The sequence below is a fragment of the Molossus molossus genome, unplaced genomic scaffold (genome assembly GCF_014108415.1).
Source record: "Molossus molossus isolate mMolMol1 unplaced genomic scaffold, mMolMol1.p scaffold_m16_p_4, whole genome shotgun sequence".
Taxonomy (NCBI): Eukaryota; Metazoa; Chordata; class Mammalia; order Chiroptera; family Molossidae; genus Molossus; species Molossus molossus.
This window is the reverse complement of record NW_023425377.1, coordinates 23,511,800-23,533,936: the sequence shown is the minus strand read 5'-3', so window position 1 is coordinate 23,533,936 and position 22,137 is coordinate 23,511,800. Positions and strand designations below refer to the sequence as shown.

Genomic DNA, 22,137 nt, shown 5'->3' with positions numbered 1-22,137 from the left:
CATCATCATCCCTTCTGACTAAAGGAAGCACCATCTATTCAATAACTGCTTTGGGGGAAAAGGGATGAAAAGGCACCACAAAAATGTGTACACTTGACGTGGTAAGATGCAACCTGATTTTAGAAATGTTAAAATGTGAAAAACAGTGTACTTTAGAGTCAAAGAAATAAAAGATTATTTTGAACCTCACATTAACTCATTCATTCACAGATACGTGCTGAGCACCTGACTGTAAGCATTGGTCCATGTGATAGGAATTATGGACAGTGACACTTTGCCAGGATCATCTTCTTTTTTTTTAAATTAATTAATTTATTTTTGTTACAGATGTTTCCCTTTTCACCCACTGATTCCCCCCTTTTCCTCCCTCCCCGCCCTGTCCCCAGCTTTTTTGTCCATGTCCATTGTTCATACATACACGCATATAAGTTCTGTGGTTTCTCTCTCTCCCCCACCCCCTCTTCAGGGGATTGTCAGTCTGTACCCCACTTCTACGTCTCTGGGACTACCCCATTCCTCAGACTGTTATGTTCGTTATATTCCACAAATAAGTGAGATCATGTGATATTTGTCTTTCTCTGCTTGGCTTGTTTCGCTTAGGATAATACTTTCCAGGTCCCCAAGATCATCTTCTGAAATCCAGGATCTTGACCTCCATCAGCCCTACTGGCTCTGGGCTCCTCTGAATCCCATTTTCTGCAGTTTCCTTTTAACTCTCTCTGTAGCTGCAGTTCAGCACACTTTCAGTAGTGTGAGACATTGGTCCAAGTGCTGGGAATGATGCACAGTTCCTGGTACATAGCAAGCATGCAATAAGTACTTACTGCATGAACGAAGAGAACCCACCATTACTAGAAAACCCTCCAGGGCAGCCTTCCTCAGGGCAAATGATGGAACTAATGTTTAAACCTAGTAAGGCCCAACATAGCTCTTGGCACAAAGAAGGTTCTAATATAGATTTGCTGGGTTGAACCAAATAAGCAACAAAATCCTAGTAGGAACCCCTGGTCACTGTAAGGCCCTGTGTTTTGACTCCTGGTTACAAGTAACAGAAACCAAAGTTAAACTGGCTTAGTAATGAAAAGAAGAAAAATGCAATTGAAAAATTGAACAATCAGGTACAGCGAGGTCCAGGGACTTAAGTGATGTCACCAAGAAGCATATTTCTCTAACTGCTTTGGCCTTCCTCTACATTGGTTTCATTCTCTGCCCCTCATGGTGACAAAATGGTTGTGCAGCTCCAGCCTTCCCCTAATCATCTCAACCACCACAGCAGGGAGAACTTCTCTTCCCAATGGCTCCCACAGACACTTCAGGATTTGCTCTGACCAACTTCGATCCTGAGACCAATCACTGTGACCAGTGAGCGAGACATGATTATGAACTAGGACTAAGTTATGTGCCAACACCTTGAACTAGGAGTGAGGTTACCGCCATCTAAACTATAAAGAATGAGAGAAGAAAGGTAGTTTCCCAGTAGAAAATCGGAGTTCTGTATCCAAAACTTGGGGAAATGGTATTGGGAAGGTAAAAACCAAACTACCAAGCATGGAGCTGGAATCCCAGGCCCAAAAGTCCATCTCTTAACCAGGACTGAGGATAGGAATGGCCCTCCGGGAGGGGCAGACGAGGGCCTGAGGCCCTGCCAAACTGCTTGATGCTTCAGGCCAGGCTCAGCTGTTTCTCACCAATGTCTTTGGCCATAGGAGCAAAGTTAAAGGTTCTGGAGGAGGCGATGGCCACCCTGGAAGCTCAGTGTCGGGCAAAGGAAGAGCACCGGATTGACCTGGAACTGAAGCTGGTGGCCGTGAAGGAGCGCTTACAGCAGTCTCTGGCGGGAGGCCCGGCCCTGGGACTCTCCATGAGCAGCAAGAACAAGAGTGCAGTGAGTCCACTCCCTGCTGCACCAGGGGCCGCTGGTCCTTAATGCCCTCACGTGCTACAGATCGTAATCATTTTTCGGAGTTATGCTCATTTACAGGTGGCAAAACAGGCCCTAAGGGACATGCCATTGGTGGCACACTTAGGAAGGGGACTCTTGCAGCAAATTCTCTGGCCTGTTTTCTCCACTGACACACCACCATTTGACTTTGCATCCTGAACGCAGTCTTAGAAGTAGCCTTAAGGTTACTGATAATAATAAGTACCATGTGTTGAATAAGAATAACAAACGTGTTGATCAGTTACCACAGGCCAGTATAGCATCTTAACTTGTATTATCTCAGTCTTCACAGCAGTCCTATGAGGTAGTACTATGTGTATTCACCCCATTTGACAGACAAGGAAACTGAGGTTCAAATGGCTTTGTACATTTGAATGACTTGTTCAAGGTCACTCAGCTAAAGTGGGAGACAGGATCCCAAGCCCAGGAAGTCTGACTCCAGAGCCCTGGGTGAGCCACCTTGCACATGCCCTCTCCTAGGATCTCCAGTGCACCAGGCCCTGCCCCGGGGCTTGGCATCCATCGTCTCTAACTGTCCCAGAAATCCTGCAAGGTAGATACTCTCACTGTGAATGAGACTTCCTCAGGAAGAATTTCACTGACCTACTTTTATATCAGAGTATCTCAAACCACAGCATTATTAACATTTAGGAATGATAATTACTTTCTATAGGGGACCGTAGTGTGTACTATAGGATATGTAGCAGCATCCCTGGCTTCTACCCACTAGATGCCAGTAGCTCCATGCCCCCAGTTTTGACACCCAAAAATGTCTCTAAAAATTGCCAACAGTGACAAAATTGCCCCCCATTTGGGAACCATTGATCTAAATTACCAACAGTCCCATCCCATCTATTATTCTTCCTTATAGCAGTTAACCACAATTGTGTGTGTGTATGTGTGTGTGTAATACATATTACACACACACATATATATTTCTATCCTTACTTGTCTAATGTCTACCCCTTCAATTAGATGGTATTTTGTTAAGAATTGGACTATAGCCCTGGCCGGTTTGGCTCAGCGGTTAGAGCATCGGCCCACGGACCAGAGTCCCGGGTTCGGTTGCCGCTAAGGGCATGTACCTTGGTTGCAGTTTGTCCCTGTCCCTGGTTGGGGTTGTGTGGGTGGCGACCAGTCGATGTGTCTCTCTTGGGTCAATGTTTCTCTCTCTCTCTCTCTCTTACTCCCTCTTTTCCCTCCTACTCTATCTGAACATAAATACAAAAATGTACTTGGGTGAGGATTAAAAAAAAAGAATTGGACTATAGCCCAGCTGGTGTGGCCCAGTGGTTGAGTATCAACCCATGCACTAGGAGGTCACCAGTTCAATTCCTGGTCAGGGCACATGCCCAGGTTGTGAGTCCAATCCCCAGTAGGGGGAATGCAGGAGGTGGCCAATCAATGTTCTCTCTCATTGATGTTTCTATCTCTCTCTCCTTCTCACTTCCTCTCTCTCTAAAAATCAATAAAGAAAAAAAAATTTTAAATCAATAAAGAAAAACAATTTTTTTAAACAAAAGAATTGGACTATAATTTTTTATCATTATAACCCTAGCCCTTTGCATAGTTTGAAAAATAGTGGGAGTGCAATAAATGTTTGTCAAATGAATAAATGTTATACTTGCTTTCAGACAAGAAAATTAAGACTCAGAAAAATGAAGTAATTTGTCTGATAAGTGTGAGTTGTCATTGGGAACTTGAATCTTATTGTTGTCCAAGGTCACAGCTGCCTGGTCAGACCATACCCCATGACTGGGAAGTTAGAGCTGTTCCTTCCACCCTACACTTCCTCTCCTTGGGGCATTTCTAACCTCGTTTAAAAATAAAGAGCTTAAGGGCCAGGGACCAAAGAACTTCACAGAGTCACAGAGGGCTGGTGGACAAACTAGAGGTGGTTCATTAATCCCAGTTGCTTTTTCCCACCACCAGTATGCCCTGATGTTCACATTCTAGAAGACTTGCCCCTCTACTTTTGACCCTTTCCATGGTCTTTGGAGATAAAGAAAAATTCCCTGCAGCTTAAGCTGTTAACATGTCCCACTTAAGGAATTACATCCAATAAGTACTAAGCAATCATCTGGACCTTTTCAGGGGTGAGGGCAGTGTGGAAAATGAGAAGGAATACCGGAGAGAGGGTAAGAGATAGAAAGGACAGTGGGGTAGAAACCCCAGCTCTCCCACTCACCAGCCATGTGACCTTGAGCACTGACTTGACCTTCCCATTTTTCCTTATCTCTAAAATAGATGACTAATGGTACCTACTTTATAGGCTTGAAAAGGCTAAATAAGCTAATCCTCATTATGCCTAGTACATAGTGAGGGTTCAGTAATCTTAGCTGTCATTAGCTTTAGTCCAAGGCCCTCCAGTGTCTTCCTCTCTCACCCTGTTTGATGCTGGTAAATTTGCATAGTACCTTCTATTTGCATTCTTTGGAGGGGAAGCTGGGTGTAGGTAACCAAGAGTAAACTTCACCTATGTAATTATATCTTGTCATCAACAGGAAACTGCAAGTAAACCCCAGAAAGATGCCCCAGAGCAACCTCTCCCTGTCAACTGTGTTTCTGAGCTGAGGAAGAGGAGTCCATCCATCGTAACCTCCAACCAAGGAAGGGTGCTGCAAAAAGCCAAGGTACAGCAATAGTTCAACTGATCAAAATTCAGAGATCTGGCAGCCCACTTTCTATGTAAACTCACCAAGAACCAAAAAAATTCAGCTAGTGAGAAGGGCAAAGAACTGTCAGTTATCAATGCGATATAGTTCATGAACTTTGCTCAGAGGAGAAGACCCTCAAATCTCATTCAAAACCTGTTCAACTCGTTCTTAACACATAGTTCTAACAAGCTCTGGTTTCTAAGCCTATACTTTTTTAAGACAAGAAAGGCCCATTTCACAGGTAAGAAAACTGAACATCAGGGAATAAAGGGACTCACCTCAGGTTATGCAGGACACCATTATGCAAGCTGCCTTGCAAACCCACCTCTTCCAATTCCAAGTCCAGGGCACACTCCATGAAAGTGGGCCACAGTTCTGTCTCTGAAATTCTTGGGGCCAGCTGTGTTTAGAAATTTTTTAATTTTAGAAAGGTAATATGGTACATATACTATATAAGATGAAAAACCCCAGTAAGTTCTCAGGAGGTACCCTGTAAGCAAACATGTTAATAATTCTATAGTGAGACACATGAACAGACTATAAACATCCTTACATCAGTTCAGGTCAGGTTTTGCCACCATACAAGTTTGTGCCAAAACACTTGAGAAAATTTTGGTCTCAGAGCTTTTTGGATTTCTCAGTTGCAGGTAAGAAAGTATGGACATGAAAAAAAAAATACCTGAGCATTAAAGAAGTAACCAGCCAGAGGTGAGATCACCTAGCCCAGACATCAGCAAGCATTTTCTGTAAAGGAACAGACAGTGAATATCTGAGGCTTTGTGTGCTACATGGTCTCTTTCACAGCCACTTAACTGCTGCTACAGCAGGAAAGCAGCTGTAGGTAATGTGTAAGTGAATGATAAACATGGCTGTATCCCAAAGAAACCTTATTTACGGACACTGAGACTGGAATATCATATAATCATCACATCATGAAAAAAGGATTTTTTCTAACATTTAAAAATGTGAAAACCATTCTTAGTTGATAGGACATACAAATCTGGGCCACTAAATGTTTTTGTACAAACATGATCGTTGATCCTCGTAGGCCATTGGAAGAACTTTGATTTTTTTTTTTTTTTTTTTTTTTTTTTTTATCCTCACCTGAGGACATTTTTCCATTTTTTGTTCAGATAGAGTGGGAGGGAGAGAGAGGAACGCAGAGAGAGAAACATCGATGTGAAAGGGACACATCGAGTGGCTGCCACCCGCACGACCAACCAGGGCCGGGGACAAACTGCAACCGAGGTACGTGCCCTTAGCGGGAACCGAACCCGGGTCTCTCCAGACCGCAGGCCGACGCTCTAACCGCTGAGCCAAACCGGCCAGGGCAGAACTTTGATTTTGTTCTAACATAATTGAAAGTCATTGGCAAGTTTTGAGCAAGGAATTTTTGTATATGAATTACAATTTTTTTAAATTTTTTTCTTTATTGGATTTTCGAGAGAGGGGAAGGGAGAGGGAGAGAGGCAGAAACATTGATGAGAGAGAACATCGATTGGCTGCCTCCTGCATGCCCCCCACTGGGAATTTGGCCCACAATCTGGGCATGTGCCCTGATCAGAAATCCAACTGGTGACCTCTTGGTGCATGGGTCAACGCTCAACCACCAAACCACACTGGCTGAGCGTGAATTACATTTTTAAAAGACCATTCTCCCTACTATGTTGAGAATGGATGAGGGGATAAGAGAGACCAGTTAGAAATAGATGAGATGAGAAAGGTTTAGTAGAGGTAATATGAAGTGGCTGACTTTGGAGGTAGAGCCAAGGGATTTGTTGATGAGAAATGAAGAGGGTGAGGGAAAAAAGGAATCAAGGATGACTCTTAGGTCATTGACCTGAGCACCTGTGGTTAGGTGGCAAAGACCAGGGGAGGAGCAGGTTGGGGTTGGAGAATCCTCTCACTAAGAATTTTCAAACCACCACGTTCTACCCTGGTTCACATCATCACCTCCAGGGCTGGCTAGAAACCCTATGCACCATTTGTGGGCAAACAGCCATTCACTGTTGGCCATGACCTCAATATCCCTCTCAGATGAACTCCTAGACATCCCCGGGAAGAGGAATGGAGCCCTGTGTGCTGCCCACCCTCGTCCTTCCTTACCAACTGCTTTGGCTTCTCTTCCATCGGCCTCCTACCCCACCCTAAGGTCCTGGAGCCAGATGCAGTCCCCACTTCCCTTTTCATTCTGGGCCTGTTTGAGAAAACACTTTGTGATATTTGAGCACCCCTTTGAAATGAGATCCAGTGTAGAAAAATGACTTACCACAGCCAAAGAAAGAGAGTAGGACTGGGACCTATGCCTCTCTAATGTGGCCAGTGGAGATCTTTATATAATTAGGTGCAGTGAAATGTTTTTATCCTACAAGTCACACTAGGCTATTCAACAAACTGATTTGTCTTGTCTTTCTGTACTTCAGGAATGGGAAATGAAGAAGACCTAGATTGAGGATGAGAATTTTATCCAAAGGAATATCAATTGTCCATCTAAGGCGGAAATGCTTTTTCACAAGGAGATACCAGAAGACTGAAAACAGCCCCCACTCTCCGGGGCACCCGAAAGACCAGCCTTTGTTGTCTGCATGATTATAGGGGGTATAAGGAGGGAACAAGTAGAACTGAAGAGGGAAATGAAGGGCATCCCTATATAACTTCACAGAGGGTGGGAAATGCGGGTGGAGGGAGACAGACATCTGCGCAGTTGTAAAGGTTTTGTTAAATGTCTTTGCCTTTCCTTCTGAAGAAGCAAAAGCACATGTGGATAAGCCATTCCATCCCATTCTCAGCACCCCATTCCCAGTCCTTTGTGCAAAGGAAGGCAGTGCTGAAGCATTAGTGGTGCAATACAGAGAAGTAACTTGATCGTCCAATCACACTGGTGCCATTTGGATTTGTGTTGGGCATTACTGACAGCCTTTGGACAAGATAAATAGACTGGAAAATGAATAGAACTATCCCTGCCTGCATAAAGGTGAACAAAAGCTACAGAGTACATGAAAATTCCACAATCATTTCTCACCTGCTTTAGGCAGATGCAGCTACCAGAACCCCAGATTTGAGTTGTTTTCAAATCAGAGATCTGAGTAAGCAGCAGGCAAGAAGAGGTTCAGTAGCTGGCATATTTTAAACTCAGAGTGATACTCAGTGACAGAAGCATGGGTTTCTAATGTCCACAAGATGTTGCAAGCTTTTCAGGGTGGGGTCATTTGTTGTCAGTCAAGTCCTTTACCTATTTATATGACACTCGCTCCTGGAGTTATTTAAAATGTAGGGGACACTCCTAACGTGTTTATAATCATCTTGCACTCAGATGTCCACCTGTCTGCTCTCCTATATCTGCTGTCATGTAAAACTATCAGGGAGAACCAAGAGGACAGTGGCTCATTTCTGCCACAAGTGCCTTTTACAAACACCTGATACTTTTATAGAGAAGCAAGGACCTCAAGTCCTGGGCAGTCTCCTTACTGTGCCACTCACTGCTTTCTCGACACTGCAGGCACTTGGTAAGTCTTTACTACATTTCCTTCCAACAAAGAGAAAACCATTTAGCTGTAGGAGCTCAGAGGTTGGCTCAAGGGGAGAGAAGGGAAATCCCATAATAACCTCTGGACAGTTTGCTACAGGCTTCACATGACCCTGCCTAAGGCTTTACATATTTGAGGCCTCATCCAAACTTTCCACCCTCCGAAGTAGCTGGAGACCAGAGCAAGAAAACTAACCTGACCCAGGGCACCCAGCTGGTCAGTGGCAAAGCATAAGTCTTAGGGCTTATAAAGCCTGGATCCAGACAGGAGACTGGGTTTGAGCCTTGCCCCAGCCACTTAACATCTGTGACTTTGGGAAAGTCACTTGACCTCTCTCATTCTTGTTTTCCTAACCTAGCAAAACAAGTTAACAATAGTACTTTCCTCCCAAGACTTGTGGAGGAATTCAATGAGATAATACATGGGAAGCATCTTACACAGTGTTCGAAAAAATGTAAATGCTCAGTCAATAGTAGTAGTTATTATTAACTAGATAAGAAATGTCTGACTCAAAATCCTGTGTCTTTTCCACTGAGGAATTGACTTTTACATGGTAATTACAACCACCAAAGGCTACAAGACAACCAATATGTAATTGAGTTTTCATCCACATTCCACTGAATATCTTCAATGACAAAGGCACTCATGGAATCTGGATCATCAATATGCTTTTAAAAAATATGTATCTGGAATGTCACCTGACAACCCAATTGTGTCTTCACTGTTTCCCCTGCAATTATTTTGAGGCTTCCTTTTTCCACCACTCTGAGAGGGGGGACCCTAAGAAATTAATAATTAACATTAATTGAATACTCACCATGCACCAGGCACTATGTTAGCCAGAGTCAGCTTCACAGGCATGCAACCTGTACAGTCAGGCTTAGCAGGGCTCTGTACTTGGTTGATTGCTCTGCTGTTGCCCTCTTAATACATTTAGAAAAGGGGGTTCCACATATTCTTTGCCCTTCAAATTATGTAGGCAGACCTCATTCTAACTAATCACTTTTCTAGGCATTATCCCTTTAGTCTTCACTAAAATCCTGTGAGATTGGTACCCAGTTTTCACAGTTCAGGAAATGGAAACTCAGAGAGGTTAAGTAACCAACCAAAGCCTACAGTTAGAAAGTAGTGGAGCCAGCATTTGAATGCAAGGTCTGACCCTAGAGGCTTTCCTCTCAGTTCCAAGGCTCTATTTCATCCATTTCTCCCCCTCCCCTTGCACTGCAGCATTCAGAAGCAACTAGCATGTAGTAAATACATGAATGAATGGATGCATGTATACAGCACATTTGGTGTAAGTTGGAAAGCTGAGAGAAGTGTAAAGAAAATAGCTAAAGCACAGATGCCAGTTTTTGTTTGCTAAATGCTTTGTTTGGTTGTTTTTCAACATATAGGCTGCTGGATCTGAGATGGACTTGAAGCTCCATCCTTCCCTGCATTACCAGATGTTTGGACTATCATATTTCTAGTGTCACTGATCCTCAGTAGGGAGGCATTGAGCAGGTTCACCAATCTCTCTGAACCTCAATTTCCTTATATGTAAAAGGGGATCATAATCCCTCCTTAAGTCATGTTGCTCAGCTTCTAAGGCCAAGAGGAAACATAAGGTGTTGGCTTCAACACATCTGAGCTGGGCCTTGGATAGAATATAAACATGCAAAAGACTCCAGTTCTGTTCTCATGGAACCAACAACCAGAGAGAAAATCTGACCCAAACAGCTATAATACAAGTAAACCATCTTATGGTGAATACACACAGAATAATGAAGGCACACTTCCCATCCTTAAAAAAAAAAAAGCTTTTTATTTTTACATTAGAGACTATCCAGTAATTCGTCTGGCCATTCCAAATGCCCCTCAACCCCAATCACCAGTCCATCCTAACATCCTGTCAGCTTTCCATACTAAATCTCTCTAAAATGCATCCACTTCTTCCTATCTCCATTCATTCCATCCAACTTCATTCACTCAATTAAGTATTTCTTGAGCACCTATTGCACTAGAAGTCAGAAATCACAGCTATGAACAAGAGAGACACATGAAGCTCACACTAGAGTTGAGGAAACAAGCAAAAAGAAAAGGCAAATAAAATACTAATAGGGAAACAAAAATGTACTTGACACACCTAAAATAGTAGCTACTTTAGATAAGTCCCTACTGAGGTGACCCCAGGACCCTCCCATGGACTTGTTCCAACAGCTTGTCTCCCTACCTATTTCCTCACATGTGCAAGCTCCTCCCTAGAGAAAAATGACTCCTTTACATATATAAAGGCTTTGTAACATGTTCCCGTTGCAATCAGAATAAGACCGAGTTCATTCAAAAAATGTTTACACCACATCAGAGTACTGTTCACAGATGAAAAAAATCTCTATCCTAATAGAACTCACATTTTAGTGGGAGTAAATGAGAAAACTGGATGGGGGAGGGGGGGAGCAGGGCAGAGCGATGGAGGAAGGACGGATGTCAGGCTCCTATTTTTAAGTCCCTCAGGTGATCTGTCCAGGTCTAGCCATATATCCAATGTCCCTCCCCTTCCTCCAGAATTTCAGTCCTTTACTCTCAATACTCTTCCTCTTCACTGGTTTCTTGCAGAAGCTGCTTACCTCCACCTGAACTACCTTCCTGCTCTTTCACCTACTCTGTTTTCAGCTTGTAGTTCAAATATTATCTCCTTTGGGAAAACCCCACATTCGGCCATGTTGTATTCTAGGCTTCCGCAGCATTCTGGCCCTCACCTTTAAACCTCGGTACTATTTTGACTTTCTATCGCGTTTGCATTTGTTTGTTGTTTATAACTTCACATAAGCTCCAGGACAGCACAACTGGGAGCCCCTTAGTTCACCGCGGATTCCACGGCTAGCACCGAGCCTACATCGTTGGGACAGAAACATACTACGCGCAGAATACACTGAGGACCGGAAGTGTTGCACCCCGGGTCGGTAACAGCACTGCGCACCGGAAACGAGCGTTCGCATCCGGCCTCCCTCAGAGAAAATCACCCGCGAAGGCTGCCGGGAAGCGTGGTTTTTTGAGTGAACCTATCTCGTCACTTGGAGCTAGTGCGCGTGCGCTGCCTCTGTCGGCCTAAGTCGGGAACATGGCCGCGCGGTCCTTGTGGGCGGTCCGGCGGCGAGTGCAGCACCTCTTGGCCTCGAGTGCCGGGTCCGAAGGCAGGTAAGCTAGCGAAGCAGTCGGCTGGGAATGTGAGGACAATGCGGGGCGAGCGAGCCGGAGGGGTAGTTGTGGGCCAGAGAATCAGGCGCTCACGGCCCCATTTCACAGAGGGGCAAATTGAGACTCCCCAACTGCGCTTCTTGCCAAGAGGAAAAGGTGGAAAGATCCCAGGTCACGTCCTCGGAGGTGGGGAAATCTCTTCAGCCCCCAGCGTAGATTGAATTGGACAGGTCCCTCTCCCGGCCCCTGCTCTCCAGCCGTGGTGTCTGCAGGTACATTGGGATCCTCCCCCCTGGCTGCTGGGTGACTTTAGGCCAGTCCCTTCCCCATTATCCGGGCTTCGCTTTACCTGTCGGGAAAAGGAGGGCGTGGGCATTGGTATCTCCCCAAACGTCCCTTTCACCTGCCCTCCGGAGCCTGAAGTTCCAGTTGCTGGGTTTTCTTTCTATGGGCTGCGGTAGTTTTTATTGATCACTTACGCCGATTGCAGAACTATGGGTAATTCTTTTTATTAGTTCCCGTTTAATTGAGGGAACTGGGGTTTGGAAAAGTTGAGTAACTACTTGGGGTAATATTCGGGAAACCAGTCCAGGCTCCAGAATCGGCGCTCTTAGTTAGTAAACTATATTTATTATTCTCAGGAACAGTTTCCTGGTGACTACTTCCTCGGAAAGAATGAAAAGGCTGAGTAGGAGGGTGGAAGAGGTTGGACCTCTGAAATGTAAATGAATCCGCGGGGGCATAGTTATGATAAATGTGTAACAATTTATCACCTTTTTATCTTAACACACCTGATCTGGCTCCCCCGCCCTAACACCTGGGTGAGAGGTTGAATTCGGGTTTGTTTGTTTTTTTATAATAATCACGATTAATTTTTAAAAAGTCTTTGTGGCAATTTGTGATGTAGGGAAGTGAGCAGAAGAAAATGGCTCCTTCTGGTAAAATGTACCCCCACTCCCGTTCTGAAGCCGTAGGAATTGCACTTGATCTTAGTCAAAAGGCAAAGACCCCGAAGCAGTGGGAACTGAAGGGATTGCCCACAACTCTCCTCTCTTTCACGACTAAGGTTCTGGCCATTTTCCCTTTGAACTGACTCTTAGAATATTTTGACCTACTTTCCATTGAATAAATGTGGTTTGTTAGGAGTTTATGAGGGAGAAGGTATTTCGTATGTATAATATGACACCAGTGAATTCGGAACTGGCCTGGAAAGGCTGGGAATAAAAGTTGTCTTGCCTGTGCCTTGTACTGGCTGTTCCCTCTTCCCTTTCTTGAAGCAAATTCCTTTACCCTCCAAACCGTTGCTCAGATGTCACCTCAGTGAGCACTCTTCAGTATATGACAGTTTATATAAATAAACTATTTTTAAAGAGCTTTTGTGCTCTGGCTGGTTTGGCCCAGTGGTTAAAGCGTCAGCCCTTGGACCAAAGAGTTGAGGGTTCAAGTCCCTTGTCGGGAGCACGTACCTTGGTTTCAGGGATTTCAGGTTTGATCCCCACGCCCATCAGGGTCATGTGGGAAGCAACCAATCCATGTATCTCTCATCAATGTTTCTCCCTCCCTTCCTCCCAGTCTAAAAAAAAAAAAAAAATCAATAGAAAAATACCTTGAATGAAGTTTTTTAAAATTTTTTAAAAGAGCTTTTGTACTCACAGATTGACTTTCTTGATAATTTTACTTAACATCAAATTATGAGGATCCAGGAGGTGTATTGGATACGTCATTGAAGGAGTCAAAACTGCTACAATCCCAGATCTGCACCCTAGCCCCCACTCCAAATTTCCTCCTATGTAAACTGAACGCATTGTCAAACATTTTAGCTATATAAAATTGTAGATTATATTTACCTGTTTATAAGTCACAGTTCATAGCATATAGTGTTTTATGCATATTTAATTGACTTGATTTTACATATAGGTGAGTTACCATGTCAGAATTTTTCTCATTCAGCACAGATTCTCTTCTCTAAAAGCCTTACAGCTTTCAGTCAAGAGGGTTAGAATTCTAGGCCTGACTTCCATTTGACAAAGTCCCTCTACTGGGCTTTATTTTCTTCAGCTATAAAATGAAGGACTGAACCAGAGCTGTCTGGCTTTGTGTTTTGAATTCCTCCTACTGATAAATGCCCCACTGGTTCTGAGTATCAGAACTTGGTTTCTTCTTGCTATTTTTTGTGTCCCCATTTCTGGCTATTTCTGCTGTCTTGCTCAGTATCCTGGCTCCATAGAATACTAACCATGTGATCCTGGACAAGTCAAAAGCTTCTCTGAGCCTCAGTTTTCTCATCTGTAGAAGAGTAATGATCATAGTACTTATCTCACACATTGTTATGAAATGAAAAGATGACTTAAGTGAAATCTTGAAAATAGTCTCTGGTACTTAGTAAACATTTTGTAATTGTTCATATTATTCGATCTGGAAACTTGTGGGTCTCTGAACTTTGTTGTAACTTTGGCTGTTTATGATGTTCTTCACTGTGCGCTACCTGCCTCCCAATTCAGGGGATGTCTGCATCCTTTCAGCACCGCCACCCAGAGGACTGCGGGTGAGGACTGCAGTTCTGAGGATCCTCCTGACGATCTTGGACCCTCTCTTGCAGAAAGAGCCTTAAAGCTAAAAGCTGTTAAACTGGAGAAGGAAGTCCAGGATTTAACAGTGAGTAGATTTTATATGATCTGTTCACATTCTCTGGTTTTAATATCCAAGTAAAGTTTTTTTTATGTCAGTTTTTAAATTATTTTTCTTCTCATTGGCTCTTTAGCTCTCCCTCCACTTCTACTCTCTTGCTAGGTTTGCTAGGCAAAATAACCTGTAGTAGTTAAAAAAATAGCACTGACTCAGGATAGTCATCTCTTTCTGTTCCCTGTTGTGTTACAGTACTTAGACATCTGGTATTTTGGTGGCTTCCGAGGAAGTACAATGGCTGGCATGTGGTTGACAATAAATATTTGTTGAATGACTAAGGTCATTTATCTTTATACTCTGCTGCTCAGACTACATTTGGCATACTGTGCCCAGTACTGGGTTGACAAATACACTTTGATAAAGATAGGTATTGGAGTAATTACAAAACAAGACCAACCATATGGTAAGGAGGTTGGAAAGCATGTTTTATGAGAGCATTTAAAGGAACCAGGTTCGAAAAAAATCGAAAGTGAAAAACTAAAGAGACTAAAATAGCTGCCTTCAAATAGATGACACACTTTTTAAACGTACTTTTGTTTGTCTTGGAGTTTAATTCAGTGAACAAAAGTTGGACGGTGGCAGTGTTGGCTGAATGTGGAAAAGGAAGCTTTTTCTCCAGATGAGCTTGAAAACTGATGAAGTGTTGAAACTAGCAGGCTAAATGACAGCCTTTCCGGCTTCTAGAGAGAGGAGGTTCCTGCTCTGACTGGGCTTTTGAAGTAATGATTTAAGATTCCTACAACTCCTTTTTTTTCTTTTTAATTAAAACCATATCACAGGGATAACATTTGTAAAGTAAGCAAGAACATTCTTTCCTACCAAAAAGCATTTGTTTTCTATCATATTGACTTTGCTTTTGATGGTCAGGTGAGATACCAGAGAGCTATCGCTGATGGTGAAAACATAAGAAGGCGAACCCAGAGATGTGTAGAAGATGCCAAGATATTTGGTGAGAGGTTTATTCACAATAAAAAACAGCTTTTACTTAAAGGCCACTTACTAACAGTTCTGCAAACTGAACATAGTGAAAACGCGTCTGAGTCCTTAACTGATTCCTACCCTACCCTTCCACAAATTCCATAGCATGTACATTTAACATTCTAGTGCTCATACAAACAATTGTGTTTAATTCATTAACAAACAAGTGAATCATTAAGATGTTCAGAAGGGAATCCAAAAAACAGACACATTGGCAATCAGGACTGCTGAAATTTGCTTTATAATAGCAAAATTGGTCTGTATCTTAGTGCGATAATCAATTGTATCTCCACCAGAGAATTTTTATGATTGTAGACAGGAATTATTTGCATTATTCTCAGTATTTTACAACTTGCTAAGTTATAAAATAACTCAGAGACAAAAGCTTGGACCACATGGAAGGAGACAACCCTGGAGGCTATGCCGGATCACATTAATTTTTCATTGATGATATTGAATAAATTTCAAAGTCTTTCAAAAATGTTTCTCTAAATACACCACATCTTGTTCCAGATGTATTCATGAAAGTGTTAGAGTAACAGGGCTTCAAGGGTAAAGGGCACATCTGTGATTACTTGCTATACTCACAATTTAATATGTAACGTTATACTTTCACTACACATAGAAGGAAAGTGCTTGAGGGGTCCTTGGATTCTATCTAGTCCAGTCTTCTTTTACAGGTAAGTTGACAAAAGTGAGTTTGATACATGTAGATATGAGTTCATTATCTCCTGACCCCCTCATTTATTATTTCCCCTGTGTCACACTACTTCCTTTTCTCTGGATTTTAGCTATTTGTGCACAGATTCATTTCATCTCTGTCCTTTCCAACCCCAGTGCTTTGGCACAGCCTTCTGCTTTTCTTTCCATGCTCTAGACATCACATTTCAAGGCTTCGATTATCAGCGAAGTACCGACCCCCCAATTGTATTCCAAATTTTAGTCTCTTATGTACAACTGTCAGGGCCTGACAAACTATAGCCTGCAATCCAAGCCTGCCACCTCTCAGTCCATAAATAAAGCTCTGAATTTCACCATTAAAAATGTGTGGCAGTTTATTTTCTTTTTTTATTATATATCACCTACATAAAATCCTTTATCTTGCTTCTTGTCCCATAAAACATAAAATATGTTCTATATGGCCCTTTACAGAAAAAGCTGTCTGACCTCTGAGCTACAGGGAATTTTTATAGCAAATAAACCAATTGTGACAACTGGGGAACACTTCCTGCCTGCTTGAGGGAGCAGGGTGAGTTGGCTAACCAGAGTCAAACTTTAAGTTAGGAATTGGCTCATATCAGTTTCCTCAAGGATTAACAAGGTCCCTGGAAACAAGTACATATTAACTAAACTCAAAAGAATTTAATAGGTAATATAATTTGTTTACAGAACAAGAATGTGTCTGTCAAAACATGCCATGTAAGTCCTTTCCTTAGGTCATTCCCTCGTGAATAAAGATTGCTCAGTAAGCATGGAAGTATGAAAAAAGTACAGTGCTTTTAAAGGACATGGCACGATGTCTGTTCTCCTTCCAGGGATGGTTTGTCTCAGTAACCCACATTCTCTTAAACAGTTCACAAAGGATCCTTTTTCTCCCCTAAGAAATGATGCAAAACCAACCTCGTTTGAAATAACACAATCATTAGAATAGAATCAAAGACTGAATCCCTCACTATATAGACAGAAGAACCTAGGCTTCTATTTACCCAAATTTTTACTTTGCTGACTAGAAGCCAAGGGTCTTTGCACCGTGGCAGTACACAAGTCAGCCCCAAAGCTTACAGCTTTCAAAATTCTATTCGAGTGTCTGTCTTTTGAATAACCAGGGGATGCCTTTGATGTTCCTGATTGATCTTTATAAGACATTCTCTCTCTCGTGTGAACTACTAATCTTATGGGCATACTTTTCAAGCCTTTGGCTAAGGCAGTGGTTCTCAACCTTCCTAATGCCGCGACCCTTTAATACAGTTCCTCATGTTGTGGTGACCCCCCAACCATAAAATTATTTTCGCTGCTACTTCATAACCATAATTTTGCTACTGTTATGAATTGCCATTGGAAATATGTGTTTTCCGATGGACTTAGGCAACCCCTGTGAAAGGGTCGTTTGACCCCCAAAGGGGCCGTGACCCACAGGTTGAGAACCACTGGGCTAAGGTCTTCTACTTTCACAGCTGATCTTATTAAGAGCCATTAACATTTTCTGGCTACCATCCACAATGGGAGGCAGGGAGGTATCTTCCACAACTTTGGTCATACCAAGTTCTCTGGAAATACCTCCTAATTATACTCTTTCCTTTCCATTGCCTCCTCCAGACCATAGAACAAAATTACTTTAGTTGTTTCCCCCAGTTCTTCTGATAGCTTCTATTCCTGCCCATCTATCATGCTGCCAGCAACCCCAAATTCATCATGTATGTTATTACACTAATTTTAATCTCATTCTGCTTGTTAGAAGAAGCTATAATAGATTTTTTATCACCCTGAAGTTAAAGGTAGAATTCCTACCTCTGTCAGTCGTTCCTTCATCTGTGGTCTGTTTTATGGGTCACCTGTGGGTGATCTTCCGACTTACCTCTGAGTACAGTTGAGGTGGCTGTCTCTTGGCACGGGGCCTTAAAACGGTTCCTGGATTAAAGCCGGATCGACAAAGTTCTTTGCCCCCACCAGGCCCTAGCAGGGCGTTGCTGTTATCATCTGTAATGGAGACCTTCCTTACCATTTTTGACAGAAAAATCAAGATGCAGCATTGGGAGTAATGAGATTTCTCAACAACTGAGTTTGCTTTTATCTTATAACAGTTCATGTGACTCTCAAAAGATAAAACTAAGTTTTGGCTCATCTCTAGCAAGTGTGTATAGCAGGCAGGTAGAGACTCATTTATAGATGTGTCTTACTTTCCTGTTCCTATTTAGCCAGTCCTCAAAATAAACCACTCTTTTGACTCCCCCTTAGCATAGTCTTGGTAACTAATTCTTTATTATTGCCTGCCATAAAATGCAAATATCTTGTCCCCATTGAGAATATATGCCTCAACATAACTGAGACGGCAGGAATTTTCAAAATGTACATAACTCAGTGGTAAAAATTAATTGGAACAAAAATATAAGAAGCATAAAAACGGTTTTGAAGGACCAGTTCCTGAGCTTATTGTAAATAGTCTTACCTAGTTCTTGGGTTCTGCCATCTTCCCCATTTCCCAGTAGGCTTCCTAGTCATATGCCTTCCAAGAGAAACTGGCTTGTCAGTGGGTTGATGATGATCCCTGAGTCCCTCTGGCAGTCTTCCCACTTCCTGGTGTGCCCAGTATACTAGCCACCTCTCCAGCCCTTCCCAAACTCCACCCCAAAGGCAGAGTGATTTCCTCACAAACACTCAAGTGTCTGGTTTCTCCATAGGAATTCAGAGTTTCTGTAAGGACTTGGTAGAGGTGGCAGACATTTTGGAGAAGACGACAGAATGCATTTCTGAGGAAGCAGAGCCTGGGGACCAGAAGCTCACTCTGGAGAAGATCTTCCGGGGGTTGTCACTTTTAGAAGCAAAGCTGAAAAGTGTGTTTGCCAAGCATGGCCTGGAGAAGATGACCCCAATTGGTGACAAATACGACCCACATGAGCATGAACTCATCTGCCATGTGCCGGCTGATGTTGGAGTGCAGCCTGGCACGGTGGCATTAGTAAGGCAAGATGGCTACAAGCTTCACGGCCGCACCATTAGACTTGCCCAGGTGGAAGTGGCAGTGGAATCTCAGAGAAGACTGTGAATGGGCCGTGAGGGACTGAATGTCCTTCGGAGTGCAGTCGCCTGTGTTTCCTTTATTTATTAAACTAGGTTTGTAATGTACATGAGCTACTTCATGTGATCTGTTTTGGGTTTAGTCATATTGGCTTTATTTCTAAGACATTCTGTTGATTTACTGTGACCTGTTTGGTCTCATCAGAAGTCTTAACCATTGGGCATTTGAACAATGTGACAAGTGTTCCTATGGCCTTTATCAAAATATATTTAAGAAAATTCTCTTTAAATTAGTACTCTGATGACTTTCAATCCAAAATCTTTTTAAGAGGTGGAAACGAGTATATGTATTTTCAACTGAATGTTCCTTTCTAATAGCTCCTATAACAGGAATTGTATAGGAACTTGTATTGTGTGGGGAAGGGATTGGTTCAACATTTGGGTACTTAGATGATAAAGCTTTATAGTTGTATGAATTTAGATCGTTTGGGTTGATTTTTATACATATAGATTTTCAGGACATTATTTTCCTTTTAGCCATTTTTTGTCTTATAGTTCCTGCCAAGTAGACTTTATATTCATACTCATTGTCTTTTTCTGATTCCCAGTTACAGGGCTACATACCCAGGCAAGATTTGGAAGGCAGGGAACATCGAGAAATTAAGATACCCAGTTCCCTTTATATCACATGTGTGTAAACATATCATTCCTCTTTTGTGTACTGACTTCCTAGAGTTAATGAGCCTATATGTTTATTTTTTATTTCAGTTTTCTTGTAGCTGGTGTTCCATAAAAGGTTTCTTCAATTGATGAGACTTTAAAAAGGAGGTCACTTACAGCTATTTTAATGCTAGAAGAGGCCTTAATGATGATCTAATTTTACACTTTCTGCTTCTTCTGAAGTATGAAAACAGTGTTTATAGAACTGGACACACACAAAAAAAGTTTCTAAAACTGTTGAATTAAATTTCAGTGAGAACTTGAATAAAGAACAACTAGATATTAACTTCAGTCATTTAAGATTCAGTAGTTCTTTAATGAAGATGCAAAGATGTCCCCAGCAGACAGTTAAGTGTTAACTGTCCATATTGCATAGGTTTAGGGTTTGTTTTGTTTTCCTTCATTGCTTTAATTGCATAGGTTTAGGTTTAAGTTAGTTACTAAAATAAATCCATTTCTACTGGAACTCGGTGACCTCTTTCAGTGGAGTGGAAAAGTTATTCTCTTAGACATCATGTATAATTAATTCTAGGACACTACATAGACTTGTATCAATAAAAGCTATCCAGTAATGGGCCCTACCATCTCCACCAGATTTGGACACTTCAAAAAAAAATGCATGCTTTTAAAATGTAAACAAAACATTGGTGATAAGATTTTAAAACCAGAACCTCTTGGCATCCCACTAAGTGTATAGTGTAAATTTAATAAGCAGTCAGATTTCACAATAAGAATTTGCCTTTTTTTACCTGTAGTCCTTTGAGATTGACAAATGACAAGAAAATGAGCCACTTATAATTATTCATGTGTTCTTGGATTATTAGTTGTCACTACTAGAAAATTAAAATAACCATAATTTTAGGTATGGAATGTTCTGATTACTTGAAAAGTTTTCTAATATTCCTTGTAACTTCCTGTTTTAGCTAGTAGATTGAGAATAATTTTAGATTCTTTTATTATTCAGTAGTTTTTGCTGACTTAAAAGTATAAATTTAGAAAATGGACAGTAAGAATCTCAAAAAGTTGAAGGGCTTTTGGGAGTTAGGGCTAGCGTAATCAGACATAGGCTTGATAGTGATAAACCTGAACATAAATCCTAGCTCAGTCATCAGTGTAACGTTGGGCCCCATTCACTTCACCCTTCTGAGCCTACTTATTCGTAAAATGGTTATAATCTCACACTATTTGAGGATCAAATGAAATGTGTAAATTGCCTATTATAGTAGGCTCTCAAATATTTATTTTTATTGCTGTTTATTGTACACATTGTTTTTCCTACGTTTATATAGCTACCTAAAGTCTAGGAAAAGGGAATACTGGTTAAGAAGTGCTTAACCATTAAAACTTACAAGCTAATCAGAGTGATTTATTTTTCTTCCAGCTTCTGATTATTTGGGGGTTTGTTTTGTTGTTTTTTTAAACCATAACGCAAGAAATCCACGTTTTTAGACTGAAGGAGCAAGAAAATCGTGTTGATGCTCTGAATCATTTTCACTTGATGATTATGTGAAAAGACATTGGCTTGCAGAGGGTATGTAATGAAGCTTTGGCTCACTTTAAAGAGGGGATCTTGGTATTTTAGTACTTAGAGTCTACAAATCTCACAGATTTTCCTCATTGCCATGAAGGAATCAGTTTGATACTGATGTAACTTCTTTGGTGCTTTCATGACAAAGGATTTGATAAGTGAAGAGAGGCTCTTAAACACTAAAGCAAAATCAAATAGAGAAAACTAAAGATGATATATGATATTCAGAAATAACTTTAATAAAACCTGACTTGAAATAACTGCAATTCACATGTTTGTCTAATTCATACTGTGTATTGATATGCTGTGGTCACTTCAATGACTGCTGACCCACTTCATTTGGTGCTCAGTAGAGGTACCTTGAGATTTCGCAGCAGCCCAGCCATATGGATGCAGTGTAGGCATTCCACACCGTACATTGTGTTGAAGTCTTATCTGTTTTTATACCTCCTTGACTTGCTTCTCTCTGATTCCTATGTATTTTTTAGATCTGGACTCATGTTTCTGCCTCCCTCTCTGGAATTGCCTTGTTTTCTTATGCTTGCTTCTTGGTTCTAATTGTCTTGTCTGCTTTAACCACTTCACTCGTACTGCTGGATTTCTGACCAACTTCAACCAGATTACTAACACTTGACCTTGTTCTGACATGTGCTTCCCAATCTCTGCCTGACCTTGTCTTCACCTCTGCTCAGCTGGCTTCTACATACCCAGCCTCCTGGCTGAGGGGCCCTCTTTGGAGCCAGCCTTTCCTGCAAGTTTGGCCTTGCATTTTCATTCTTCCAATCATGTCTGCACACCCTAGCTCCATAATCCATTGTTTCTCATATTCCCAGTGTTAGTAAGTAAATTCTTGTTCCTATGCACTTATAGACTGTCCACATTCTTTTCCCCTTTATGGATTTTAGGGAGAGAGGAAGGGAGAAGGAGAAAAAGATAGAAAAATAGATGAGCAAGAACATCGATGGGCTGTCTCCTGCATGCCCCGCACGGGATCAGGCTCACAACCTGGGCATGTGCCCTGACTGGGAATTGAACCAGTGACTTCTTGGTGCATGGGTCCACGCTCAGTCACTGAGCCACATTAGCTGGGCAACTCTTGACATTCTTAATCTCACTGTGGAGGTTTTAAAACATGGCTCCAAATTTCTTTGAATCCAAACTTTGTGATTGACCAATAGAATATAGTAG

The 22,137-nt window shown here is 41.9% G+C and overlaps 2 protein-coding genes across 2 annotated transcripts in view; both read left to right on the top strand.

Annotated features, from left to right (window-relative positions):
- Positions 1 to 7,464, top strand: part of AFAP1L1 (actin filament associated protein 1 like 1) — a 62,861-nt gene extending 55,397 nt beyond the window's left edge. Inside the window, exons 17-19 of the mRNA XM_036240313.1 lie at positions 1,707 to 1,885; positions 4,447 to 4,575; positions 7,023 to 7,464. Of these exons, the coding sequence (XP_036096206.1) occupies positions 1,707 to 1,885; positions 4,447 to 4,575; positions 7,023 to 7,046 (332 nt within the window). The 3' untranslated portion in view covers positions 7,047 to 7,464. The remainder of the gene's footprint in view (positions 1 to 1,706; positions 1,886 to 4,446; positions 4,576 to 7,022) is intronic.
- Positions 7,465 to 11,218: 3,754 nt separating this feature from the next.
- Positions 11,219 to 21,194, top strand: GRPEL2 (GrpE like 2, mitochondrial). Its single transcript, XM_036241578.1, has 4 exons — positions 11,219 to 11,303; positions 13,805 to 13,958; positions 14,856 to 14,937; positions 18,365 to 21,194. Exons 1-4 carry the CDS (start codon positions 11,227 to 11,229, stop codon positions 18,727 to 18,729), a joined length of 678 nt encoding a protein of 225 aa, XP_036097471.1. The 5' UTR covers positions 11,219 to 11,226; the 3' UTR covers positions 18,730 to 21,194.
- The last annotated feature ends 943 nt before the right edge of the window (positions 21,195 to 22,137 follow it).